Here is a 27,207-nt window from a genome sequence, read left to right as displayed (position 1 = left end):
CCTGGGATGGGGTGGCCCCTGCCCTGCTCTGGATGGCTGGAGTCTTGGCTGGGGTGGGGGCGGGAGGAGGCAGAGGGCGTGTCTCCTTCTCCTTTCCCCTGGTCTGCCTCCTACGGCTGTAGCAGAACCTGTGGGGCAGGGCCATTTACTAAGCTGTGCAGGGACTGGGGCTCCTGGGCAGGCCAGGAGCATGGGGCAGGCATCTGGGAGGGCCTCTCGCTGCCTTGGAGCATGGCAGAGCAGGTCCCCATGCGACAGTCAGGGTGCCCGCCCCACCCTCTCTTCCTCTTCTCCAGCTCTGCCATCCTGGGGCCCACCCCCACGACCCCATCCAAGCCTAGTGAGCTCCCACCCCCAATGCAGGAATGCACAGGAATCCGAACTCCGGGGGACTTGCAGGGGGGCTTGCGCCCTGGGGTCCGACTGTCTGGGTGTGTGGCCCTGGGTCCCCGCACTGGGCAGAGGTCTCCACCCTGCACATCACCATGACCTGCCACTTTCTAGAAATGCTGACTTCTGGGGCCAGCCCTGTGGCCCAGCAGGTTAAGTGGCCATTTGTGATGCCAGCAGCCCGTATCAGAGCGCAGGTTCCAGTCCCAGCTGCTCTGCTTTTCTTTTCTTTTTTTAAAGATTTATTTATTTATTTGAGAGTCAGAGTTACACAGAGAGAGGAGAGGCAGAAAGACAAAGAGAGAGAGAGATCTTCCATCTGATGGTTCACTCCCGGAGCTGTGCCGATCTGAAGCCAGGAGCCAGGAGCTTCTTCTGGGTCTTCCACATGGGTGCAGGGGCCCAAGGACTTGGGCCATCCTCTACTGCTTTCCCGGGCCATAGCAGAGAGCTGGACAGGAAGTGGAACAGCTGGGACTTGAACCAGTGCCCATATGGGATGCCGGCGCTTCAGGCCAGGGTGTTAACCCACTGTGCCACAGCGCTGGCCCCCGTGTTCTGCTTTCAATCCAGTACCTGGGAAGATAGTAGAGGCATGATTGGACTCCTGCACCTACGTGGGAGGCCTGGATGGAGTTCCTGGCTCCTGGTTGCAGCCTGGCCCAGTCCTGTTGCCAACGGAAAGTGAACCAGTGGGTGGAAGCTAGCTCTCTCTCTCTCTCGGACTTTCAAATAAATAAATAAATCTTATGAAAGAAAAAAGTACGGACTCCCCAAGGCAAGTAATGGTCACGGCCAACATTCAGAGTCCCTGGGAAGGGGTGCCTCCCCAGCCGAGCTCCTGGCACACACAGGGTGCACCCGTAACCACATTCAGCCCACGTGAATGCAAGAGGAGCAGCGTCAGGACCTTCATCCTGAAGAGGAGGAAACGCAGCTCAGAGGGGTCCAGGGACTTGCCTGAGGCCGTTCAGCCCAGCAGACTGGGGATTCGGACCCGGATCTGACCAGCCCCTCGGCTCGGGCTCTCCAGCACTGAGCTTCCTGCTCCATTCAGAACACAGCCAGGACCCGAGGCCTAGTCCCTGTGCAGACAGGGGAGGGGCATCTCCCTGCGGCTCATCCCCCGCCATCACTTCCTAGTTGCAATACCGCGTGCCCCTCTCCCCACCTGGAAGTTCAGCTGGGACCCAGCCTTTCTTGGCTCTCGTTCACCGAGGCCTGGAATGGTCAACTCTCCCTCAGTCGGTGTTAGTCAGGCGTCCAGGTTTGGAGGTGGCCTGGGAGAAGGTAGCAGGTGCACTGGCCGCTCTGTTTCCCAAACACAGCTACATAATGAGCTCCTACTATGTGCCTGGACCCTGGGACACACTGTGCACACAGCGGACCCGTGCTGTGTTCCAGTGGAGGAGACGAAAAAGGACCAGAGAATCACCCAAGTGCACCTGCCCTGACCAGCTACAGGAATAGTGGTTGTGTGTCCGACGCTCCATCAAGATGGTTTTCACGGCTTTGCGGAGGGTAACTGACACACAGTAAAAATATTGACCGTGTACAATCTGCTGCTCTACCACACATGTGGATGCTCATTAAACCATCACTGTCACAAGTTCATGAGTGCGTGGCACCTCCAAGTGTTTCTTTGTAGCCCTTCATAATCTCTCCTTACTCCTCCTCCCTTCCCCAGCCCCTCCCTGAATCCACAGGAAACTATTGATCTCCCTTTGTCACTGCGTTTTTATTTTCTGGAACTTTATGTAACTAGAGCCATCTAGGGTGTGCTTTTTTGGGGGCCAGGGTCTGGATTCTTTCCCTCCCTATAATTATTTTGAAGTTTCTTCATGTGATTTTTTTTAAAAAAATTATTTTATTTAGTTGAAAGGCAGGGGCCAGCACTGTGGTGCAGTGGGTTAATGCCCTGGCCTGAAGCACCCCATATGGGAAGCTCCACTTCCGATCCAGCTCTCTGCTGTGGCCTGGGAAAGCAGTGGAAGATGGCCCAAGCCCTTGGGCCCCTACACCCGTGTGGGAGATCCAGAAGAAGCACCTGGCTCCTGGCTTCGGATTGGCGCAGCTCCAGCCGTTGTGGCCAATTGGGGGGTGAACCAGCAGATGGAAGACCTCTCTCTCTCTGTCTCTGCATCTCCTCTCTCTGTGTAACTCTGACTTTTAAATAAATAAAATAAATCTTAAAAAAAAGAAAGGCAGAGTTACAGAGAAAGAGGGAGAGAGAGAGCGAGCGAGCGAGCGAGCTTCCATCCATTGGTTCACTCCCCAAATGACTGCAATGTTTGGGGCTGAGCCAGGCTGCAAGTAGGAGTCAGGAGCTCCATCCAGGTCTCCCACGCGGGTGGCAGGGGCTCAAGCACTTGGGCCCAAGCCCATTAGCAGGGAGCTGGACCGGAAGTGGAGCAGCCGGGACTTGAACTTGGACCCATATGGGATGCTGGTATTGCAGGTGGCAGCTTAACCTGCTGTGCCACAGCACCGGCCACTCTTCGCGACTCAGGTTTCTGCTGGTTGGCATAGAGTCGTGTTCTCCTGCTTGGATGTACCACGCAGTTTGTCTGGCCATTCACCTGCCAATGGCATTTGGGTTGCTCCCTGGTTTGGGCCATTATGAACAAAGCCTCTAAGAACAGCTGGTGTGAATTTATTTCTTCTTCACGACCTTCACCGTGGTCGTTACTTCTCCCCATTACACAGGTGAGGAAAATGGAGACTCCGAGAGCTCAAGGAACTCACACAACCAGAGTTTGTGAGCTGAACCTTCAACAACGGGCTGTGTCAGGTGAAGAGATGTTAGGGCCCTGTGCCCCTGTGAGCCATCAGCTCTGCAGGTGACTGACGCATGTCACAGTTTGAGCAGCACCGAGCCGCAGCGGGCGTGTGCAGAGCTGGGTGTGTGCAGAGCTGGGCGTGTGCAGAGCTGGGTGTGTGCAGAGCTGGGCGTGTGCAGAGTTAGGCGTGTGCAGAACTGGGTGCGTGCAGAGCTGGGCGTGTGCAGAGCTGGGTGCGTGCAGAGCTGGGCGTGTGCAGAGCTGAGTGTGCGAGGCCCTGCGCAGTCCTGTGCAGTGCTGGCCCCCTTGCCGGGCCCTGGTTCTGCACCCGGCTGTGGAAATGATGGGATCGTGCTGCGAGGAGTCGGGCTGGGGTGGGGGCAGAGAGCCATGTTTTCAGCAGGTTTGCATTTCGGGCTCTTCCGGCTGCCGCTCCGAAACAGTAGAGGGATTTGGCGCCGGCTCCAGGGCTGCGCGGTCCCCACCACAGCTGCTCCCCCTCCCCACAAGAGGCCCAGGTTTATGGCGGCAGCTGCAGGGTGAAAAATAGCCCTGCTCGTAAATCCACTCCAGCCCACGAGAGAGATGCCAGAGGCCCCTGCGACGTCTTCTACCCGCCCAGGGCCCTGCAGGGACCTCAGGGGAGCCCTCGGAGGCCTAGGGCCAAGGCCTGGGGTGGCCACCTGCGGTGTCTCCCTTGGGGTCTGGGGAGCCAGATTCAACTGGAAGAGATGGAGTGGGGGAGGCACGGGATTGAGGATGGGGGCTTGCCACGGGCAGGGGGAGGTGGGGGGGGCCTGGGGCTGTTGCTAGCTGCCAAAGGTGGGGTGCACGCAGTCCCCTAGACGAGAGCAGGAGGCTTCTGTCTGCACACACGGGGCTGCTCCAGGGTCACCTCTGCTTCCCAGGTACAGCAGAGCCTCAGGCCCATGGCGCGCAGACTCCTGCACTTGGCAGCTAGCGGCGTTCCTCGGGCACAGGGCACGGGGGCTGGGCAGTGTTGCAAAGCCCAGCCACCAGGGATGTCCTGGGAAGCCCTGGAGGTGCAAAGGACACACACAGAGGACAGAGGCGGGCTCAGAAAGAGCCTCCCGCCTGGGCAGCCCTCGGCGGGGGCCTGGCGCCCACTGCCGCACAGGGGTCGCGTCTCAGCTGTTCCCTGTCTGCCTCCGGGGTGCGGTGACCACAGCCAGGCCTCAGATGCTGTCTGGGCGACGTGAGCAGGGGGCGCCCGGAGGCCTGGGCCCCTCTGTGGCAGACACCAGGGCTATTCAGGGCAGGCTAATGCCACGGTGACCTGAGCGGCTCGTGCTGGTCCCTGTTATGTGCACGTTGACATGAACTTGCCAGCCCAGATTCTGGGGGCTGGGGCCACGGAGCGGAGCGGAGGGGAGGGGACAAATCACCCGCAGGCACAGAGAGGGCAAGGGTATGGATCTGAGAGCCTCGGGATCCCAGGGCCAGGCTGAGTGATCTTGCCTGGCTTCCACTGCTTCTTGGAGCCTCCTGCACCTGCGGAATTACAGGTGCAGCGCCACCAGGAGGCGCCAGTGAGGAAGCGCAGGTGGAGCCTCTGGCCCCTGACAAGGCCGCTGTGTACCCAGTAGGTGGTTAATAAGTGCTGAGAAGGGTGCACTCAGCCTCCTGCAAGGCTGGGATTGAGGGGGAGGGGGAATTCCTCTGCACCTGCCCTTGGGAGGTGCCCCTCCTATAGCCCGTGTTCTCAACATTGCCTAGCGCTGGCCACCATCCCTTTATATAAGCCAGCGAATGGGGGGCCGATGTGTCCAGACCATGCTCCCAGCTGCTCCCAGCTGCCGGGCCCTGCGTCCCTCGTGATCTCCCTGAAGGAGAAGCAGCGCAGAGGTCCCTGACCACAGCCGGTTGCTGGGTCAGGCCCTTCCTGTCTGTCCACAAACAGCCCACGCCGCAGGCACGCAAGCCCCTTGGCCGGAGGGAGACCCACACTGGCGGCGCGTGCATGAGCCACAGCTCGTACGGGGCCCTGCAGGCAGCCGCGCCGGCCCCCTTACGGGGGTGGGGGAGGCTCCAGTGTGCTGGTGGGGCTGCCCAAGGTCATGGAGCCGCCAAAGGCCCAGGCCCGGCACATTGGCCTCTGAGGCCCTTGCTCCTCTCCAAGGCATTGCCCATCAGGAGATGCTGAGAGTCCCAGGGCCTGCAGGACAGGCCCGAGCCCTGGGGGTCTCCAGAGGCCCACAAGTCCTCCTCCCCAGCCCCATCTGGTGTGCAACAGAGCTCTGGGCCGCCGTGGGGCGGTGGGCTAGAACCGCTACTAAATTCTTCCTGTGACCTCGGCTAACTTAACAGCATCACGTCTGTGAACCAGCTGGTTCTCCGTACTGCTGTCACGGACTGGGGTGAAAGCTGGGTGTCCCCTTGTGGAAGGAAACAGGGCAGCCTCTCCCGACGTTGGACCTGGCCTTGCCGTCTAGCCCAGAAGTTCTTTTCTGGAACCTGCCTACAGAAATACCTGTGGCTGGGAGTTCAGCTGGGAGGGCGAGGATGCTTGCGTCAGGGCTGTTTAGAAGAACCATCTGTGAGCTCTTCTGTGCAGAGGGGGGATCTAGTGAGTGATCCAAGGCTCTGAATTTAAAAAAATTTAAATATTTATTTTGAAGGCAGGAGTGGGGGGAGGGAGAAAAGAAGAGAAGAGAAGAGGAGAGAAGAGGAAATCTATCCACTGGTTCACTCTCTGGTCGGCCACAGCTGCCTGGGCTGGGCCAGGCCAAAGCCAGGAGCCAGGAACTGTGTCTGGGTCTCCCACATGGGTGCAGGGGCCCAAGCACTTGGGCCATCTTCTGCTGCTTTCCCAGGCCATAGCAGAGAGCTGGATCATCAAGGGAGCAGCTGGGACATACCTGGTGCTCATATGGGAAGCTGGTGTTGCAGGTGGCGGCTTAACCAGACCCTTCTCTGGCTGATATGGATGTCTTTGAAGACACAGAACGTGCTCCTGCCGGCCAAGCTGCACCGGGAGTACGTGCAGGGCGCAGCACGTGGTGCAGTAGCTAAGACTCTCGGGACGCCTGTATCCTACATCAGGGCACCACGGGTTTGAGTCCCAGCTCCGCTTCCAATCCAGCTTCCTGGTAATGCACACCCTCGAGTGTCTGGGTTCCTGGTCCTGCACCTGCGAGACCCGGATGGAGTTCCCGGTTCCCCGGAGCCATTTCAGGTATTTGCGGGAGTGCTCTGTCTCAAAATAAACAAATTGCTCTAAAAATGTTAGGAAAAGACCGATGTCCGACAGATGACTGGCTGTGGCCCTGATCCCTCTGAGCCCTTTGTCCATTGCTGGGTGTCGTGTTGCAACCATGAGAATGCCTGCAGGAGGAGAGGAGGAGGTGACTGAGGGTCCTAGCATCACAGCGGTCACGGTCACGGTCACGGTCACGAGTTTCCTTATCTTGTTCCCGATCCTAATGAGGACACTTCTGAAGTTTTGCTGGTGGCCACGAGGTTTGCTGTCGTTTCCCAAAAAATGTCCTTTATCAAGTTAAGGAAATGTTTTTCTATTCCCAGACTGCCAGGATGTGGGGTTTACCAAATGTTTGCCAGCGTCTATTACCTTGATGGCTTCCCGGCCCTGCTCCCACACCAGCTGGTTTTGTCCCCAGCGTGGGACCTCTCTGTCCCCTGCACTCTCCCGGCCCCTGTGTCTCTCCCCAGCAGGCAGAGCTGTTCAAGGCCAGGGCGCTGGGCAGGGGCGGAGGGAGCTGCATGGCTACGTCAGCATTTTCTCTCTGCGGGTGTCTCCTTGCTAAGCCCAGGGGGGTGCACATTCCCCGCCCCCCCAGGTTGTTCCAGACGCAGCTGAGACAGTCTGAGGTCGGCTTAAAACGCTGGTGGCAGACGGGCTGGGGGGCTCCCGGGGCCTTGCATTCCTGCCCAGGACACAGGGCTGGGGCCGGGGGGCTGGGCGGGCGTGTGGTGGGGGAAGAATGGCTGGATGCAGGCAGAGATGAATCATGGCCTGGCGCGAGCGGGCTCTGGCCTAAAAGGAGCCGTCCAAGCCGGCGGAATCTTTCTGTTTGAGCTGGAAGAAAATATGGGGTCATGGGATCCAGCGCCGCCCTCGCCCTCCCAGACTCAGAATGCGAAGACCGAGGAGGCCAGGGCCCTGCCCCGAGGGTTAGGAGCGGGCCCTGGCCGTGGGGGAGGGGCGGTAGAGGGGGGAGCCTTAGGAGCACCCCCTGTGCTGTTAGCATGTGCAGGCTGCATTCCATGGTGGCGCCCCGGACCTGAGCAAGACAAAGCCAGGATGATGGGGGCTGTGGGGCCGACACAGGGCAGGGATGGAGTGACGTGGCCGGCGTCCCACCCCAGCTGCAGAATCCGGGAAGCCTGTAACGGAGAGGGCATTGAGGTGAGGCCTGCTTGGAGGTGGCAGCCTTGTGAAGCACTGGGAACAGGGTCAGTAAGTGCAAGGGCCCTGGGGTAGGAAGGGGTTGAGTGAGCTTCAGGGGCCCTGGGGGTGCTGGAGAGACAGGAGCGGGCTGAGATGGGCAGAGCCTGGGTGGGGCTGGGCCTCGGATGTCAGAGAGAGGGAGCATGGATGGGGGAGCTGTTGCTCTGAGTAAAGTGGGGGCTGCACCCCCTCTCGATTCCTTCCCCTACCATGTGGATGAATGAGCGCTTAGTAAGCACCTGCTGTATGCCTGGCTGTGCCGAACACTTGGTCCACATGCTCTCATTCAGTCCTGCAGCCCGTCCCTCTCAGGTGGCCCAAATGAGGACAAATGCGAGACGCGAGGCTTGCCCCGGGGCCCCTCCCGGCTGGGGGAGCGCCGACGGCAACGGCTCATCCACATTGGCTCTGCTTCAGCTCCAAGAAAGGCCTGGGAGAGTTCGAGGAGAGGCTCAGATCCAGCGGCCGCCCAAGCAGGCCAAGCTGGGAAGCGAGGCGGCGCTGTCTGAGCCTTGTGTGTGTGTGTGTGGGGGGGGGGGGGTCCCCAGGGGCCCCGCTGTTGTGGGAACGTGAGCAAGGGCCTGGCGCTGAAGGCCAGCGCGCAGTGCGAGAAGCCGTGCGGAGTCCTTCTGCCCCAGAGGGCCCGACACATGCCTGGGATTCCAGGGGCTTCGTCCATCCGTCCGTGCTGTCAGCCTTGCCATGGGCTCTGTGAAACCCAAGGCTCCTCCGGAAGAAGCAGCAGAGGAAGTCCAGGGCCCGACAGTGTGGCCCATTTCACAGACGGTAAGTGGTGGGGGCCTCACCCCGGGACCTGCGGCCTCCCAGGATGGGCGTCGCTGCTGCCTTCTTGCTCTGCCTGGACCTGCTTTCTTAACCTCTTTCCACAGGTGCTGATCCCAGGAACACTCGTGGGGAAACCCTGGTGTGCTGGGCCCCGCGTCAGGGCTGCACCGGAATCCGCCCTGGAACGGTGGGGGTGGGGATGGTTACGGCGTGGGTAGTAGTAGGATTCCCCCAAAGGCCCCTGTGTTGGGAGACTTGGTCCCCAAAGGCTTACATTGACGGCTAATGGATTAAAGGTGACAATTGAGCTAATTATCTGATTAATCATTACTTAGTCCCCTGGTCCTCAGGGGCTCGCCCCTGGAAAGTAGTTCTCTCTTGGTTCTTTAAGCAAGCTTGGCCTAGCTTCTTTCTCTCTCCCCTCCCTGGCTCGCCCCGTGATGGTTCCTCTGCACGTGTCCATCACTGCCAGTCTCTGCCAGCTGCCAGGCCAATGGGGCTGCCTGGCCTTGGACTGTGACCTCTGACCTCTAAGATGAAATGAGCCCTCCCCTTCTAACTGGCTCCTCCTCGGTGTTTTAGTCAAAGCAATGACGACATGACCAACACAGTGATGGTGGTGATGGTGGTGGTGGTGATGGTGATGATGGTGGTGATGGTGATGATGGTGGTGATGGTGATGGTGGTGGTGATGGTGGTGGCGATGGTGTGGACAGTGGTAATGAAGATGGCATTGACCATGACAGTGATGTTGATGATGATGGTGATGGTGGAATTGATGGTGGTGGTAGTGATGGTGATGGTGATGATGGTGGTGGTGGTGATGGTGGTGGTGATGGTGTGGACAGTGGTAATGAAGATGGCATTGACCATGACGGTGATGTTGATGATGATGGTGATGGTGGAATTGATGGTGGTGGTAGTGATGGTGATGGTGATGATGGTGGTGGTGGTGATGGTGGTGGTGATGGTGTGGACAGTGGTAATGAAGATGGCATTGACCATGACGGTGATGTTGATGATGATGGTGATGGTGGTATTGATGGTGGTGGTGGTGGTGATGGTGGTGGCGATGGTGTGGACAGTGGTAATGAAGATGGCATTGACCATGACGGTGATGTTGATGATGGTGATGGTGACGCTAGCTAGCATTGATGGAGCGCTTACTACATTCCTGGCTCTGCACTTTTCCCCTTTACATTGGACGATTCATTCACTCAATCCCCCCAACAACCCTATGACGTTGCAGCGTCCTGATGTTCAGACAGGAGCTGAGGCTCCTGGAGGTTGGTACTTGGTCACAGGGAGAGATCATGGCACAGCCGGGATCAGAACCTGCGCCCCCAACTCCTTGCCCCAAGTTGCTCCTTGATGGCCTGTGTCCTGCCCCCAGGGGCAGTGACACACAACGGCAAAGCGGGCTGGTGCTGGGGCAGGGATGGTCCATCCCAGTTTCCCCACTGGGGCTTCTCATAACTCATTGGCCTGAGGCCCTGGGGGCAGAATGAGAGGCCCCTGGAAACCCTGGGGCGATCAGGGTTCCCTCAGCTGGGGGGGAGGGGGTTTGGGGCTTCTGGGAGTTGGGTTTCTCTGCTGGATGCGGGGGCCGCAGTGCGTAACGTGGCGTTTCCAGAGAGAGCCGGCTGGTGGAGCTGGCGGTGTTTCAGAGTCGGCCTGGGGGACGCTGAGCCCTGTGGTTGGCTGCAGGTTGTGGAGCAGAGCGAGCTCGCTTATCCAGCCACGTGTGTCACGGTCACGCAGTGTCACCTGCAGGGGTGCAGCCGGGCTACAGCCGAGCCGTGAGGGCTGCACCCACGCCCAAGGCACCCAGGTGGAGGGTGTCTAGGACACACTGACGGTCGCCATGGTAACAGTGGTAGTGACGGGAACAACGGCCGCTGTTACTGGTGGCGGGGACGACACCCACGTTCGTGGTCACAGGGGGAGCAGGGTTCCCACACAGCCTCGGGCCAGGCTCCTGCCTCCACCCCTCCCACCTTTGCAGTCTTGGACACAACATCTTTTACCTTTGACTTTCTTCATGTGTAATACTTTCACAGTGTGAGGAAGTCTTCAAAAAGTTCACAGAAAATGTGCATTATATAAAACTATGCATGGATTTCAGAATTTTTTTGCAGCACCATAGACTTACCTTTTAATTCTATTTCCTTTTTTTTTTTTTTTTAAGATTTATTTATTTAGCCGGCACCGCGGCTCAACAGGCTAATCCTCCGCCTTGTGGCGCCGGCACAGCGGGTTCTAGTCCCGGTCGGGGTGCCGGATTCTATCCCGGTTGCCCCTCTTCCAGGCCAGCTCTCTGCTATGGCCCGGGAGGGCAGTGGAGGATGGCCAGGTGCTTGGGCCCTGCACCTCATGGGAGACGGGGAGAAGCACCTGGCTCTTGGCTTCGGATCAGTGCGGTGCGCCGGCCACAGCGGTCATTGGAGGGTGAACCAACGGCAAAGGAAGACCTTTCTCTCTGTCTCTCTCTCACTATCCACTCTGCCTGTCAAAAAAAAAAAATTAAAAAAAAAGATTTATTTATTTGAAAGTGTTACAGAGAGGTAGAGGTAGAGGTAGAGGTAGAGGTAGAGGTAGAGGTAGAGGTAGAGGTAGAGGTAGAGAGAGGTAGAGAGAGGTAGAGAGGTAGAGAGAGGTAGAGGTCTTCCATCTGCTGGTTCACTCCCCAGATGGCTTCAAAAGCTGGATCTAGGCCAGGCTGAAGCCAGGCGCCAGGAGCTACTTCCAGGTCTCCCATGAGGGTGCAGGGGCCCAAGCACTTGGGCATCTTCTGCTGCTTTCCCAACCACGTTATCAGGGAGCTGGACTGGAAGAGGAGCAGCCGGGACTGGAACTGGTGCCCATATGGGATGCCAGTGCTGCAGGCGGAGGCTTAGCCTACTCACGCCACAGTGCCAACCTCTTAACTCTATTTTCCGATGCACTCTTTGAAGGGCTCTTGTATTTTAGGACTTGTGTGCAGGGCCAAGGAGCGGAACCACATACAGCGCTGGCAACGGTGCGTGGGTGTGGCCAGGGCAGAAACGTTAGCGGTAACCACCACCATGAGCACAGTGGGCTCTTCCCAGGGCCATGTGCTTTCTGTGCAATTCCTCTTTTAGTCCTCACGTCTACCATCAGGGAGGTGGGAGAATCATTCCCATTTTGCAGGCGAATAAACTGAGGCGCAGGGAGGTTCAGTGCCAGCAGCTGAGCCCTCACTGTGAGTTCACTCCTTTTCTGCCCTGAGGCTGCCTCCCTGTGTGCAGGGGTCTTCTCCGGGGAGGTGGCCTTTTGAGGGGGTGGCCGGGGTCATCTTGGAGGGTGGGAAGAGCAAGCAGGCAGCTACCAGGAGCCCTGGGTGGGTGGGGGCTGCCCCACACCCAGCTTCTGCTCGGGGCTGGGGCTCATGTGCAGGGGGCCCCCACCTTGACCATGACTCTGGGACCTCAACATCCTCTGTCCTGACGATGGACATGGCCTGCACTTGGGCCTCAAGTCCAGCGAGCTGGAGGCCATCAGGAGGTGGCCCTCACTCGCTTGGCTTTTTCAGAAAACACGCCAGAGACAAGGTGCCGTCCCCGAAGTCCGGAACTGCATTCTGATCTGGTCGTCAGAGGCCCCAGGCGGGGAGGAGCAATTAGGAAAGGTTACGGCCGGTGCCGTGGCTCAACAGGCTAATCCTCCGCCTTGTGGCGCCGGCACACCAGGTTCTAGTCCTGGTCAGGGCGCCGGATTCTGTCCCGGTTGCCCCTCTTTCAGGCCAGCTCTCTGCTCTGGCCCGGGAAGGCAGTGGAGGATGGCCCAAGTGCTTGGGCCCTGCACCCGCGTGGGAGACCAGGAGAAGCACCTGGCTCCTGGCTTCGGATCAGCGCGATGCGCCATCCGCAGCGGCCATTGGAGGGTGAACCAACGGCAAAAAGGAAGACCTTTCTCTGTCTCTCTCTCTCGCTATCCACTCTGTCAAAAAAATAAAATTAAATTAAAAAAAAAAAGAAAAGAAAGGAAAGGTTATGCGGGAGACCCTGTCACAGCTGCGGCGTGGTGCTCTGAAGGAGGAGAGGCGGCCAGGGAACGCAGCTGGGGCTCTCCCGCCCCTTCCTGCCTGTGTGCCCTGGGGCAAGTCACCTCTCTGAGCCACTGTTTCTCCATTCACCCATCCCTCCATCCCTGCAGCCTCCACTTGTGTATCTGTCCACCCACCCACCTGCCTGTGAACCCACACATCTCATCAGTGGATGCCCGAGATGAGGCTCCAAGGCGGAGTGCAGGTCGAGAAGCCTCGGCCAGGGCGATCCTAGCAGGAGGAATTCAGCGCACTGGGGCAGAGACCCGTGGAGGTGGAAGTGTGCAATGTATCCTAACGGCAATGGGGCACCAAGGGCAGGTTGTAAGAGGAGGGGCAGGGTCACAGTTGGCTTAGGACCCCTTGGGCAGCCCTGTGGGGGCTGGTTCCCGTGAGGCTGGGGGCAGGGAGACCACTGAGGAGGCCAGGGGAGGGAGGACGGAGGCCCCAGCGAAGGCAGAGGTGGAAGCAGGGTTCAAGTGCACCCTTGGAGGTGGGCGGTGCCCCTTTCTCCTGGGACTGAGGATCCCCTGAAAGGATTTTAGCGAATGGCTTTGCAAGGTGCACAGCTCTCCCCCATGGTTGGCACCCATGGCTGCACCCAGGGACTTGAGGCTCGGCCGGGGTGTGTGTGCTCTGTGCACTGACCAGTGCCCAGGCCCCGGGTCCAGAGCGTGGCATTTCTTGGGACACTGGGATTTGATGGGGCTCCTGGATGACTGTGGTGCAGCCAGGGTGAGGCTGACGGGGAGGGCCGTGGCGCTTGCCAGCCCGGGGCCTGCCCTGGGTCGCTTCACTTTCTCCCGGTGAAGGTCCCAGGCACGGATGGGCTCTGAGCTCAGCTGGAATCCTAGGGCAGCAGGGGGCAGCCCGGGCTCTGAGCGGCTCATCCCGGGCCAGCAGGCTCGCGTGAGGTGGCCTTGGCAGCCAGCGTCCTTGACGGGAACAAGGACGTTCAGCTCAGTGGGCTGTTGAGTGTGTGCAGATGGGAGCAAGGTAGTGATGCTGAGACCCTGCTGGGAGGCCGCAAAACCCCTGGACTTGAACTCAATACAGGGCACACGAGGCCCTCGTGTGGCCAGAACTGGACCCGTCCGCGTAAGGGCGCGTCTCTATAATAAACAAAGTCTTTGTAGCCTGAGGTTGGGGCTGCTCTGGTGGGCCTGTTCCGGCTGCTGCCGAGCCACTTGTGAAAGGCAGGATTCACTTTCGACTCCCAGAGGATGCTAACTGGAACAGAACCGTCTCATTATAAGAAAAAAAAAAAAGACAAAAGTGTGTGTGGGTGGGGATCGCGGTGACACCGCAGGGAGAGGGCAGCCGAGCCCGGAGGGCCGGGCAGTAAACAGAACAGGCCACAGCGCCCACTTGCAGGGTTCTGCCCGGGCTCTAATTTGAGAGCTGTGCAGGCTTTGAAGTTCTGTGCCCTCCACCAGAGCGCCCAGGGCAGTTTTTAAACAAAGGCGTGTTTAAAAGGCAGCCGCCTGCGCCTGCGCCGAGCACCAGCACTGGTGAACATGCTCACGCCTGTCTGGAAGTTGCAGATTCAAGGCTGTGGTCGTCTCACCGCAGCGTCAGGCTTTTTCTGGAAAGCTCCGGGGTGTGCGTGTCGGCGCCGTGCTGTGCGGACGGGCCGAGGGGCGGCCCTCGGGAATCGGTGGCTGACGCCGCAGTGGGGTGACTGGCTTCAGACCTCGGGTGTGCACTGCGCAGGGACAGACCCTAACCAACCACGCGCCTCTCCCCAGAGGGCAGGCCACGGACGTGGCACAGGTCCCGCCCCAGGGCCTAGGAGCCTGCATTCCAACTCACTTCCCATTGCTCCTTCCGAGTTTGGTGCGTGGCTTCAGGCCTTGTCCGACGGGTTTCAGGTCTCACAAACAAGTGGAATCCTCACACGAACTGCAACACTCGGACTCCTCAGCGCCTTGTCTGGCCCAGCCCACCGACCGGCTCCCTTCCCCCTTGTTCCACGAAGCGCGGGGCGTGAAAAATCGTCTGGCCGTGACCTCCGTGGCCCTGTGTGCTTGGAGAGGTGTGACGTCATCACGCACGGGATCTGAGACAAGGCTGATGGGAAGCTGGGGCCTTGCGACCTTTTATTTATTACAACACACACTCACATATACACAGCGACTCTATGGACAATCACTGGCTCCCTCAGACAGAGACTAAGGCATCCTAGGGGTGCAGGCTCGGCGACAGGAGATATTTATGAACTTCGCGGCCAGAACGCGAGGCTCCGTGACTGGTTTCAGCTCTGAGGCACACACACAATTCAAAACAGACATGAGCTTGTTAAGGCGAGAAAGGCGGGCTTAAAGAAACCACGGATTCCGAACAAGGACACTGTGTATTGAGCTGGCGTCAGAGCCGCCGGTGAACAGCAGGCAGTGTGCGTGTCGCGGTCTTCTACGTGGCAGCCCAGGGGAGCGCAGTGCAGGTGGGCGAGCCGCGGGCGGCCCTGCCGAGGCCTCGGCCTCGGCCTCACTTCTCCGCCTCGCCTTTCTTGGGCTCCTGCTTCAGCTTGTAGTCCGCCAGCGCGGCTTTGATGGCGTCCTCGGCCAGCACTAGGAGGAACGGACGGAAACAGCCTTAGTCTCGACACTAGGGAAATGGGCTCCGGAACGGGACTGGCGGGAGCCCGGGGAGGCCGGGGCACCTGGCTGCGCGGCAGCTGCTTCCTGGGGGCGACTCTCGCAGGCGGCTCTGCACACAGCCTGGAACCCACCTCCTCCCCTGGGAGACGGGGACACGCACGCTCTTCTTGCAAAAGCGTGGGGACTCGGAGCAGGCGTCTCACATATAGCAGGGGTGTGACACAGGGTGGCTCCTGTCCAGCAGTGCTCGGAGCCGGCCGGCCTGACTCGGGGCGGCTTGACCTGGGGAGGGGCTGCCGCCTGCCACCTCGCCCTCTGGGGGCTCCACGTTTGGAAACTTCTGCTTAGGAGTCAGTGTTAAGCATAAGGCCGAGGGGAACATTGAGAAAGCCGGGACGACAGCCGAAAGCAAGCAAACAAGAGCATCCGCTAAAGGTCCCCGCACCTGAGTGGCTAAAACAGGGGCAAGGGTTTTCTGCAGCTGGCGAAGCTGTCTCCAAGCCACGGCCTCCCCGCGGTACGCGAGAGCCCAGCTCAGGCGGAGGGAGCCGAGTCCCAGTGAGCTGCCTGAGGGCGGCGGGTGCCCCCGCGCCCCAGGCTCTCCCGAGTGTTAGACAGGCGAGAGGCTGGCTCTCCACTTTCAGCTCGTGAGCTCGGGACCCGCAGCGTGCTAGGGCACTGTTTCTCATCCCTCTTTCCCCGGGGAGTTAAGAGAGGCTGGGGAAAGCGTTCGATCTAACACGCAGACCCCAGACAGCAGGGGCGCGGGTCAGGGCACGCGGCTTTCCCCTAGCACGGTGCACGGCGGGCACTGCTCAACCAGGCTCCGTCACTCCACAGACGCAGGCCCCGGCAGGAACAGCGTCTGCCCGGAAGAGACCAGAGACTCAGGGAGCAGGACGCCGGCAAGAGCCCAGTGTTCTCTGCTGGTCCTAACTGAGCTACGATATGAGCTGGCAGGGGACAGCAAAGATTCTGTAATCAAGGCCCGGGGCTGGCCTTGCGGCGTAGTGGGTAAAGCTGCTGCCTGTGACGCCAGCGCCCCATATGGTTGCCAGTTTGAGTCCCGGCTGCTCTACTTCCGATCCAGCTCCCTGCTAATGGCCTGGGAAAAGTAGCAGGAGATGGCCCAAGTGTTTGGGCCCCTGCCACCCATGTGGGAGACCCGGCTGTTGTAGCCATCAGAGGAGTAAGCAGTGGACAGAAGTGATGGCTCCCGCTGTGGACCTGAGGGTGTCCTCAAGGTCTAGAAACGACATCCATGGAGGGCTCGGGACACTGCCAGCACACGGCAGCTCCCAGCTGTGAGACCACGGGCACAAAAGGGCGCTCACTGCTCTCCCGCAGGCGGGCTGACGTCAGAGCCAAGCGCCCCGTGGCTGACGCCGCAGGCAGAAACTTACTGGAGCAGTGCAGTTTCACGGGGGGGAGGCAGAGCTCCTTGGCGATGTCTGTGTTTTTGATGGTCAAGGCTTCCTCCACCTGACAGGCACAAGGGAGATGCATAGGTTTAGTGAGGCTGGGTGACGCAAGGGCCCACGAGTAAGAGGCGGGCCAGGTGGCCTGACACAGGCCGGGTGGGGGACAGCACACACAGACACACACATACACACACACAGATACAGACACACACAGACACACACACAGATACACACAGACATGCACACACGCACACACACTGTTTAGTAACTCAGTTCTCAGGACTCCTGCACCTGGGGCTCTCAAGGACAAAGTACACACACCTGCCCTGCCTGGCCACAGTTCGCCAGGGCGGCCAAGTCCCCGGGATTCTGCCAGGAGCAGAATCCGTGAGAAGCCTCTTAGGGGCCTGTGTGAGACAGCAACAGGGGTCTGCCTTTTCTTTTGGTTTTCTTTGCTGGTTTTGCAGGCCCAGGGCCGAGAGCTCTCTGCAGACAACCCCTCTGCCTGCAGGACTCCCCCCTGCTCCCCAGGGGCAGCCCCGGGCACCATGTGAGGTGGGCAGGAGCTTGCCTGGGGGAACACAGCCCCAGTGCCTTGGGAACCCTGGTGGTTGGGGGAGGGGGTGGAATCTCAAGTTAAAGAAAGGCCTGTGCCCGCTTTTCGCTCACAGCTCGGAGCCTGCTAATGGCCAGGTCCCCGAGCCCAGGGGCCTTGTCTCAGTGCTATCCCCGAGAGTCACTGCTGACAAATAACATGGGGGCCATGCAATGCCAGACAGGTCAGGGAGTGCTCCCTTCGCCAACGGAGTTTGCCAGCTGAGGCCGGGCCACGGGCTGCAGGTGGCACGTGGCCTGGCCAGCACTCCATGACTGCTCCTAAGACTCATTTCCCTGGTCTGTGTCCCTGCAGGCTGGCTTCCGAGAGGTTGTCAGGGTGACGGGGGCCCTCCCCCCGCTGCAGCTGCTGGGGAAGGGGGCTTTGCAGAGAGGAGGGAGGAGGTGCGCCTGCCCTCCTCACCTCTCCCCAGAAGCCTGCGGCAGCCACAACACCCCTGCTCCCGGGGCTGACTCTGCCCTCACCCCCGTGTTTTGAGTCCTTACTCCTTTCAAAGCAGGTGAGTTTATTTCACAAGTTTATGTGAGCTGACTGCAGGCCTCCCAGAAACACAACAGAGCAAAAGCAACCACCCAGCCCACTGCCCTGGGCCTCGGCAGCCTTGTGGGCAACCACGGGAATGTGGCCCCAGGGAAGGCCAGCGTCTCAGCGGTCTCGGCAGAGCAGGCGAACACGTGCACGAACACACGCTGCCTGCCACAGTGGGAATGCCTGGTCGGAACCGGCGCAGGACCTTAACCCCAGAGCTCTAAGTTAAGGGTACCAAGGGGTGGGAGCTTCCTGCCGCTATGGGGCTTAGGCGGTGGCACCAGCGGGAGGCCCTTGGGTCCCTGTGGCCGTGCCCTGGAGGTGGTGCTCACGAGGGTCGGCAGCAAAAGCCCAGCTGGCCCAGCCACTCCCTCTGCTTTCCGGCTCCAGTGTGAGGTGGCCTCCGAGCACCACTGGCCTGCTCCTGCCTCACCACGCGGCTGGCCCCGTGGGGCTGCCCGGCCCTGGACGTGGATCTGCAGACTGGAGGCAAAATCAACCTCTCCTCTCTTCCTAAGTAGCCAGTCCTGATTTTTTTTTTGCTACAGTGATGTTGACAGCCGATACAGCACCCAAACCCCCAGGGAAAGGTGATCAACAACAAAACATCCAAACACCGCCAGACAAAATGTGGAGCAGGCTGGGGTCAACAGTTAGGGAGGGGGGACTGAAATAACACTATACAGGTAAGATTTGCGAACGATCTCGCGACGTGTTGTTCCTCTCGGCCACACTCGCCCCTCCCGCTCCGAGAGGCAGGCTGCGGGCGGTGCTGCCGGAGGGCCGAGGAGCCCCGGCCTTACCGTCTTCCCTTTCACCCACTCAGTGGCTAAGGAGCTGGAGGCGATCGCAGAGCCACAGCCGAATGTCTTAAACCGGGCGTCCACGATCTTCCCCTTCTCATCCACCTGAATCTAGAGGAAAGAGTGAAGTGGTGACTCCCGGGGTCTCCCCCAGAGCTCCGGGCGTCCACGCTGCGAGCGAAGGTGCTGGGCACCTGCTTCAGAGACCAGGGATGATGCAAGAGCTGCAGGGGCCGGTGCCCAGGCCTCGCTGCCGCCCCGGCCTGCTCGGGGCTGGGAGGAAGTCGGCCCAATGCTGCTGGGGCGAGGGTCTCCAGTGCGAGTCTCCCGTGGGCACCCACTGCACGGAGTGGCCCCCTCCTGCCCTGTCTCTGTGTTCCTAGGCGTGTGAGGTCTCTGGTGGGCTTCCCAGCCCACGAGGACGGAGGTCCAGGGCACAGCTGCTGTTACCCAAGTGCCAGCGGTGGCCTTCAGGACGCTTCCAACCTGGGCACACAGTTTCCCATGGATCAGCAAAATTCACAGACCCTTCCAGCTGGCTAACCTGGCGTCTAAGCTGACACAGCGAGGTGGACCGTGAAGTCAGCTCCCTCCTCCAGAAAAGATCTGCATTGCAGGACAGCAGGAGCAGGACGGAGTCCCTGCCCTAATCTGTTATGACAGGGTCCCACCCCGGAATCAAACGGAACAAGGCCAGAGCGGGGAGCTGCCCGGCCTGTCCAGATCCCTACCTGTAACTTCATGACATCCCCACAAGCGGGGGCCCCCACGAGGCCAGTGCCGACATTTTTGGACGTCTTGTCAAGGGACCCCACATTTCTGGGATTTTCATAGTGATCCACAACCTGAAATGAGAAAGCCGGGAAATCGCCACGTTCACCCCATGACGTCGCACCCCGCCCCGGGCAGGCGCCCACTGAACACGTCTCCCATGGGGGAGAGAGCCTACATTCGCATCGACGAGGGCCCTCTGTGTCGCAGGCTCCTCTTCCCCAGCGACATCACCAGATCTGGGCTCGGGCACTCTCTGCTCATCCCCCAATAATATCCACTCTCCAAGGAGAAGGATCACCATTTCAAAACCGTAAAAACAACCACTCACGGCTGTCTCGGAAGCCTCCCCGGGGGCCGCGGCAGAAGGCCCAATGCTATCTACCGGAGGGGTGCGTCTGTCTGCTAAAATAATAATAAACAAAACAGCGCCGGGCAAGGCATCACCCGGAGCAGCCGCGCCCCCTAGCGCGAGCCCGCGTCCCTTCTGCACAAAATGTCAACAAAATGCCACCCGCGAGCCCCGAACCCACGAAGCAGCCAGCACCCCGGCCCTCGGCCCCCGGCCCACGCTGAGGCCTCCCGAGAGAACCACGTGTACTCCGGACTCCGGGCGTCGTTCCGAGTGACTGCGTGTGTGTGTGTGCGCGTGGGGGCCGCGGGAACAGGGCCGGAGGGCGGCGGCGACGGGCCCAAGGTCAGCTGGCCCGGGCAGTGGCCCGAGCCCGCGCCGGGCTGTGTGTCCTCCGCTCGGAAGGCCAAGGATCCCCGCCCAGTGGGCAACGGAGGGGAAGCAACCGGGAGCCGCCGCGCAGCGAGGGGAAGGGGGCGGAGGAGCGGGCGCCGACGGCCACTTCCACCTGCCGTCTGCTGGGGCCCGGGGACGCCTGGGTGCCCTCGGCCGCTCGCGCACCCCTAGGCTCGCCCCTACCTTCTTGTGATAGAGCCGGGCCGGAGCGGACAGCTCCCGGGCGGGCAGGCGCGGGCTCCGCAGCAGCAGCGCCGACGCCGCTCTCCGGAGGCGCCCAGCTCCAGCCGCCGCCATCTTGCCGGCTAGCCCCTGGCCCGCCCCAGAGCGACGCCGAGGGGCGGGGCGGCGTGCGCGCCGGGCTGACGTCAGCGCGCCCGCCCACTCCGTGCGCAGCCCGCGCTCTGGCCTCGCCTTGGCCACGCCCCTCGGGGCGGGGCGCGGGGAGCGCGGGAGGGCCTGCTGCGGCGTTGGGGTCTGGGGAGGCCGGGGCGGTCGGGGCGAGGGTCAAGGCCGCGTTCTGGAGGCGGACCCGGTACAGCCTCGGTACAGCCTCGCAGTGCGCCGCGGCGGAGCCCTAGGCCCGGTGGGGGCCATTGGTGACCCCTGCGGGTTCCGCCTAGGCGGCGGTGCCAGTTCACTGAGCACAGCCCGCGGCCGTCCTAGGACAGCCAGGTGCCGGCGCTGCACAGGAGGGTGTGCGCGGGGGCAGACCACCGTCCTGGTCGTGACGCCCGGCAGTGAGGGAGGAAGGCAGTGAATGAAGGCACAGGCGCAGGCACACACAGGCACACACAGGCACACACAGGCACACACACAGGCACACACACATAGGCACACACACACGCACGCACACATAGACACACACACAGGCACACAGACACACACACAGACACACGCAGGCAGGCACAGGCACACACACAGGCAGGCACACAGGCACAGGCACACACGCACAGTCACGCGCACACAGGCACACATAGGCATAGGCACACATGCACACAGGCACACACAGGCACACACACAGGCACACGCATACACACATAGGCACACACAGGCACACATAGGCACGGGCACACACACACAGTCACACACACACAGGCACACATAGGCACAGGCACACGCACAGGCACACGCACACACACGCACACATAGGCACAGGCACACAACACAGTCACGCACACACACACAGGCACACATAGGCACAGGCACACACAGAGGCACACGCATACACACAGGCACACACGTACACACACAGGCACACACACGCACACACACAGGCACATGCACACACAGGCACACAGGCACGCACACAGGCACACACGTACACACAGGCACACACACGCGCGCACACACACACGCACACCCCGACACTTCCCTATCATAAATGCGAACCTTCGTGAAGGAGGAGTCCAGCACCAACCCTGGTTGTCCACAACTGTGCGGACTGTGTCCGCTGCGATCTCACAGCACAGGACAGGCATGGCGGAGCCGCTAAGGACACGCTTGTCCCTGGACTCCGGCAGTGCTGGCCTGCATACGGCGATGCGATAAAACCGGAAAATGCAAACACTGACCGCGGACCAGGTACGGGCAGCGCACAGCAAGGGCGGCTCCCTTAGCGGAGCGAGTTTGTTCCGCGAATGGAGCAGTCGGTCCTTCCCGGAGGATTTGTTTTCTCAGCGTTGGAGCCCCAGCTGCTGGGAGACCGAGCTCCGCTCCGAGTCCGGCTAGGCTTTAAGAAACCATTTATTTACGGAACCCTTTGACCTTCTCAAGATGGCGCCACGCCCGTCACTGCGGACACCACGCTCGCTCCACGACTTCCTCTATGGCCGCCACTTCCTGTCCCAGGACCCAGCTTCTGTCCGGAGTTGTGCCGGAAGACAGGCCCTGTTAAGGAGCCTTTTCTCCGACGGAGGTTTCTGAAAGTATATTAAAATAATACGAACTGCGTACTTTGGTCTGTTTCCTTGTCCTCTGAGGCCCCCAGTTTCCCTTTCGGTGGCAGGAAAGCGGGGGTTTTGGTCAGGCGCGCGCCGCGGGCAGCCTCGCCCTCAGCCGGGTCTTCGGCGGCCGAGGGAAGACCCGGGAGTCCCTGAAGCGCAAGATGGCGACGGCGGCTGCATCCTCGGCTTCGGAACCCGAGGCTGAGCCCCAGGCCGGGCCCCAGGCCGAGGGAGAGGAGGATGAGGTCAAGGCGGCCAGGACGAGGAGGAAGGTGTTGTCGCGGGCTGTGGCCGCTGCGACGTCCAAGACCATGGGGCCAGGGTGGGACCAGCCGCAAGAGGAGGGCATGAGCGAGAGCGATGGGGATGAGGAGTACGCCATGGCCTCCTCGGCGGAGAGCTCCCCGGGGGAGTACGAATGGGAGTACGACGAAGAGGACGAGAAGAACCAGCTGGAGATCGAGCGGCTGGAGGAGCAGGTGGGCCCTCGCTCCGGGGCCCCGGCCCGCCCCGCGGTCGCGAAAGCCGGCCGGCCGCCGCGCCGGGCATCCCCGCAGCTGGGTCCTGCATCGCCGCCTGCGGCCCCGGTGCTTCGCAGGCGTTGCCCGGTGGAGGCTCGGTGGCGGGAGCGGTGCTAGCCCCGCTTCACCCCGGAGGCCGAGGACGGGTCGGGCCGCCCGGTTAAAGTTGGGTCGTGTTAGGATGGAGTCCTTTTCCTGTGGGCATGGTAACGGGGGTCCAGCGCAGCGTGGGAGGGAAGATAGCGGCGGAGACGGTGGTCGCGGGCGCGGAAAGGGGGAGAGAGGTTTGCCCCGCTTTTGGTAGCTTGGGCGGATTGCTGAACGCCCCTGGGCCCCGGCTGCCCCGGCTGCCGGTTGGGAAACGTTGTGTCCAGGCCCGAGGGGGTGTAGGGAGTGACCGGTCCCGTCGATGGGTGTGTGCAAAGAGCTCCCGAGATCTGCTGAGAGCTTCGGTCGGCGGCTGCACGCCCAGTGTCACAGCAGAGGTTGGGATGGGGGAAGCAGTACGCTAACCTTTCCCCTCCCTCCGAGCTTCTGCTGGGGCGTCCGGCTGGGCAAACCCAACTGGGGGCCCCGGGCGGGGTGGAGAGCGTGGGGCGCCAGCGAGGCGATGCAGCGCTGTCTGGTTTCCTGGGGAAGAAGCCGAGGCTTTGCTCCAAGTCGCTCAGAGTGGGGTTTGGACCCTGGCCGGCTCGGGGGTGTGAGGCTGCTCACCCAGGTTCTCACTCAGCCCCGCCTGGGGTCACTTTGTTGGGATGCCTCCCTCGCACTGATGTTTTTGTTAAGCACTGAATAGCAGTGCGATCCGTGCTCTGGAGCTGTTCCCAGAGGAACCAGTAGCTCCATTTCTGGTCAGTAGGAACGGCCACTGGTTTTGGTATGCGGAAGCGCAGGTGTCTGGTGCGGCCAACCCCGGGCTGTGTTCCCGCCCTCCGACTGCTGGCCCTGGTGCTTTGCTGCACTCCTCCACTAGCTGGGGCGGCGGGGGGGCCCCCTGTTTTAGCAGGAAGGGGCGCCTTGACACCAGGGCCGAGGCTGCTCCGCTCCCTGGGGCGGAGGAGGGGTCAGGGGCCAGGCCTCCTGTTGCTGGTGCCCAGCGGTTGCCCATCCGGCCTGACCGCTCAGGGTGGGTGTGGAAGGCCCACAAGCTGGGGCCTGGCAGGTGGTCTGAGCTGAGCCTTCGGCCCTATCTTTGTCCTGGGCTTTGGAAATGAACTTTGCCAGTTTTTCCAACCCTCTCCCCTTCCTCATTCTGATGCCCCGGCCCCTCGTTTTCCTAGCTGCCTTGCTGTTGGGGCCGTAATTACCGGTAGCTGAGATAGACCCGTTAGCACTTGGCCTGGCTCTGCTTGTGAGTTCTGGATCTCCTCCCTGAGTGTATTTTATGAAAGCTGCTATTTTTTTTTTTTTTTTTTTTGACAGAGTGGATAGTGAGAGAGAGAGAGACAGAGAGAAAGGTCTTCCTTTTTGCCGTTGGTTCACCCTCCAATGGCTGCTGTGGCCGGCGCATCTCGCTGATCCGAAGGCAGGAGCCAGGTGCTTCTCCTGGTCTCCCATGCGGGTGCAGGGCCCAAGGACTTGGGCCATCCTCCACTGCCTTCCCGGGCCATAGCAGAGAGCTGGCCTGGAAGAGGAGCAACCAGGATAGAATCCGGCGCCCCAACCGGGACTAGAACCCCATGTGCCGGCGCCACAAGGTGGAGGATTAGCCTGTTAAGCCACGGCGCCGGCCTTAAAGCTGCTATTTTTAAAAAAAGGTTTATTTTTTTTAAAGACAGAGTTATGGAGAGGCAGGGGTGGGGTGGAGGGAGGTCTTCTGTCCATTGGTTCACTCCCTAAATGGCTGCAATGGCCAGAGCTGGGCTGATCCGAAGCCAGGAGCCAGGAGCCTCTTCTGGGTCTCCCATGTGGGTCTGGGGGCCCAACCACTTGAGCCATCCTCCACTGCTTTCCCAGGCAATCAGTAGGGAGCTGGATCAAAAGTGGAGCAGCCGGGTCTAGAACTACACCCACATGGGATGCTGGCATTGCAGGCGGCAGCTTTACCCACTGCGCCACAGCATCAGCCCTGAAAACTGCTATTTACTGTGGTACCTGCTGTGAACAGAAGCAGAGATCTAGAAGTGGAGTCTCAGATGCCCTGAGCTGATTTCTCCGAAGGGCTCCGGGGTGGTGGCTTTGCAGCCACGTGTGAACCAAGCTCGCACCCGGTAGTGAGGACCTGGCACGAGTGGTTTCAGCTGTCTGAGCCCGGGACATTATGGTTGGTCGATTGAAGGCAGGGCTAGGGCCTCCCTCACAGGACGGCCGTGGCCCGAAGTGACGCAGTGTGCATGTAGCTCCTGGCCCAGTGTGGCACACAGTAGGTGCTGTGTAAAAGCCTGCCCCATCTCCCTCCCTTCCTCCCTGGCTTCTGTGCCGTTTGTAGGCACAGGTGGGCGTGGCACCTTTTCCCCACTTAGCAGATCGTTTTGTGCCTGGGCTGCCTCCTCTGTGTCTGATGGAGCCCCGGGACCGGCGCAGGCCAGCCTGAAGGTGCGCATTTGCCAGTGCTGAGGGCGCTACGCGGCACTGTCTGCTCTCGGTGTGTCTCAGGAGGCGTGTGACACACGGAGTTTCCGACACACTTCCTTACAGAGTGTCTTCTCTAATCGGACCACCTTAGAGCAGGTCCCGCTGTAGCGAACTTCGTGCCCGTTCCTGCTGCTGGCCCACACACGGCATTGCTGCTGTTCCACCGTCACTGGGGGGCTGTCCCCCGCCTCTCGCTCACCCAGGCCGGCTGGCAGAGAGCCTCGCGTGCTCCGGGATGGAGGACTGTCTTTTTTTTTTTTTTTTTTTTAAGAGGCAGAGAAAGAACTCCCAATCCACTGGTTCACTCCCCAGATATCCACAAAACGGGGGTTTGGGAATGCGGTCCGGGTCTCTGAGGTGGCTGCAGGAATCCAGTCACCTGAGCCATCCCACTGCCCCCCCCCCCCCCCCCAGGTCTGTAGTAGTGGGATACTGAAGGCAGCACCAAAAGTGTCATGTCAGACCAGGCCCGGACCCGCTGGGGTCAACGCCCGCCCCTCACAGTTGATTTTGAAACTCGGGGTGGGAATAAAGCTACATGAGAACCAGAGCAGACTGGCAGTCGGCAGAACTGGGAACACTGTGTCCTTACCTAGTCCAGTGAGAGATTGTCCATCTGCTGGCTCACTCCCCAAATGGCCACAATGGCCAGGGCTGGGCCAGGCTGAGCCAGAAACCTGGAACTCCATCCGGGTTTCCTGTGTGGGGGACAGGACTGAAGCACTCAAGCCGTCTGCCGCTGCTTTCCCAGGCACATTCCAAGGGAGCTGGCTGGGGTGGAGCGCCTGGCACCCTGACCAGTGGTCACGTGGAATGCGGTGTGGCGGGCGGAGGGTTAACCCACCGCGCCACAGTGCCGGTCCCAGTTGAGCATCATTTGTTGAAAAGGCCTTTTTTTTTCTCCATTGAATTCCTTTTGCACCTCTGTCAAAAATTACTAGGGCCTGTCTGTGGGCGTCCGTTCCTGGGTTCTGTTCCCACCCGTTGATCTGTGTGTCTTTGCTGGTTTCACACAGCACTGACCATCGGCAATGTAGAATCAGGTAGAGTCATCTCCCACTTTTTCTTCTTTTTCAAGATGATGCTTAGCTCTTTTAGGGCCTGTGCCAGTCCCTGTAAATTTTAGGATAAACTCATCTGTGTCTGCAGAAAGCCTTACTGGGATTTTGGAAAGAGTTTCCTTAAACCTCTACGTCGGTTTGGGGAGAATGTCTTGTCTGTGTTGAATCTTTCAATCCGTGACCGTAGGACACTGCTGCGTTTTTTCAGATCTTTGGTTTCTTTCCTCCGCCTTCTGTGACTTTTCAGCATGCTGGTTCCGTGCATGTTTTAAGCTTATACCTAACTATTTCAGTTTTGGGGTGTGGTTATAAGCGGTATTGTGTTTTTAATTTTGGTTTCCACGTGTTGTTGTTTTGCATGTTTGTCTTATGTTCTGTCATCTTGCTTGACTCATTCTTGGAGTTTTTAGTAAAATTGATTCCTTGGGATTTTTCACACAATCATGTCATCCACAAGTCAGGACCCTTCCTTTCCAGATTGTATGCCTTTAATTTTTAGTTTGTCTTACAGCACAGGCTGGAACTTCCAGGCCAGGGCTCAGCAAGAATAGTGAGGACTCCTTGCCTTCCCTTGATTTTAGGTGGAAAGCATTTGGGTTTGTTTGTTTACCATTAAGAGTGATGTTGGCTGTCGTTTTTATTTATTTATATTTTTTAAGATTTAGTTACTTGAAAATCAGTTACTGAGAGAGGTAGAGACAGAGACGAAGGTCTTCCATCTGCTGGTTCACTCCCCAGATGGCTGCAACGGCTGGAGCTGAGAGCCAATCTGAAGCCAGGAGTCAGGAGCTTGTTCTGGGTCTCCCGTGAGGGTGCAGGGGCCCAGGTACCCAGGCTGTCCTATGGGATGCTGGCGTTGCAGGTGGTGACTTTACTTGCTATGCCACAATGTCGGCCTTGCTAATTCTTTTTTTTTTTTTTTAATATTTATTTATTTATTTATTTGAAAGGCAGAGTCAGAGACAGGCAGAGGCAGAGAGAGAGCGTGAGAAGTGTTCCATCCCTGGTTCAACTCCTCAGATAGCCACAACAGCCAGAGCTGAGCTGATCTGAAGCCAGGAGCCAGGAGCTTCCTTCAGGTCTCCATGCCAGTGCAGGGGCCCAAGGACCTGGGCCACCTGCTGCTGCTTTCCCAGGCCATGGCAGAGAGCTGGATTGGAAGTGGAG

The 27,207-nt window shown here is 59.9% G+C and overlaps 2 protein-coding genes and 1 long non-coding RNA gene across 6 annotated transcripts in view; 2 read left to right on the top strand and 1 right to left on the bottom strand.

Annotated features, from left to right (window-relative positions):
- The first annotated feature begins 6,983 nt into the window (after positions 1-6,983).
- Positions 6,984-8,688, top strand: LOC133752213 (uncharacterized). 2 transcript variants are annotated; one of them, XR_009864906.1, is made up of 4 exons: positions 6,984-7,019; positions 7,397-7,557; positions 8,266-8,385; positions 8,490-8,688. It is a non-coding gene; the product is annotated as an uncharacterized LOC133752213 (long non-coding RNA). The 2 variants fall into 2 exon arrangements; XR_009864905.1 differs by lacking the exon at positions 6,984-7,019 and having other exon boundaries at positions 7,159-7,557.
- Positions 8,689-14,522: 5,834 nt separating this feature from the next.
- Positions 14,523-20,267, bottom strand: ISCU (iron-sulfur cluster assembly enzyme). Of its 2 annotated transcripts, none has more exons than XM_062182311.1 (5): positions 20,122-20,267; positions 19,151-19,264; positions 18,420-18,530; positions 16,455-16,533; positions 14,523-15,021 (listed from the first exon to the last, which is right to left on the bottom strand). In XM_062182311.1, exons 1-5 carry the CDS (start codon positions 20,233-20,235, stop codon positions 14,939-14,941), a joined length of 501 nt encoding a protein of 166 aa, XP_062038295.1. In that variant the 5' UTR covers positions 20,236-20,267; the 3' UTR covers positions 14,523-14,938. The 2 variants fall into 2 exon arrangements, with proteins under 2 accessions (XP_062038295.1, XP_062038294.1); XM_062182310.1 differs by lacking the exon at positions 20,122-20,267 and adding an exon at positions 19,369-19,559.
- Positions 20,268-22,010: 1,743 nt separating this feature from the next.
- Positions 22,011-27,207, top strand: part of SART3 (spliceosome associated factor 3, U4/U6 recycling protein) — a 39,399-nt gene continuing 34,202 nt past the window's right edge. The window contains exon 1 of one of the 2 annotated variants that reach the window (XM_062182306.1): positions 22,011-22,363. In XM_062182306.1, coding sequence (XP_062038290.1) covers positions 22,046-22,363 — 318 coding nt within the window. In that variant the 5' untranslated portion in view covers positions 22,011-22,045. The remainder of the gene's footprint in view (positions 22,364-27,207) is intronic. The other variant, XM_062182307.1, reaches the window with a different exon arrangement.

Source organism: Lepus europaeus, chromosome 23 (genome assembly GCF_033115175.1).
Source record: "Lepus europaeus isolate LE1 chromosome 23, mLepTim1.pri, whole genome shotgun sequence".
Lineage (NCBI taxonomy): Eukaryota > Metazoa > Chordata > Mammalia > Lagomorpha > Leporidae > Lepus > Lepus europaeus.
Note: the sequence above shows the minus strand (reverse complement) of the source record. Positions and strands in the feature narration are given on the sequence as shown.

Excerpts from the sequence above, each read along its gene's own strand:
- ISCU (XM_062182310.1), bottom strand. The coding sequence starts at position 19,494 with ATGGTGATCCTTCTCCTTGGAGAGTGGATATTATTGGGGGATGAGCAG. Across the intron at positions 16,534-18,419 it reads AGTGGGTGAAAGGGAAGACG|GTGGAGGAAGCCTTGACCAT; the intron begins GTAAGGCCGGGG and ends TGTGCCTGTCAG. Across the intron at positions 15,022-16,454 it reads CGTGAAACTGCACTGCTCCA|TGCTGGCCGAGGACGCCATC; the intron begins GTAAGTTTCTGC and ends CGTTCCTCCTAG.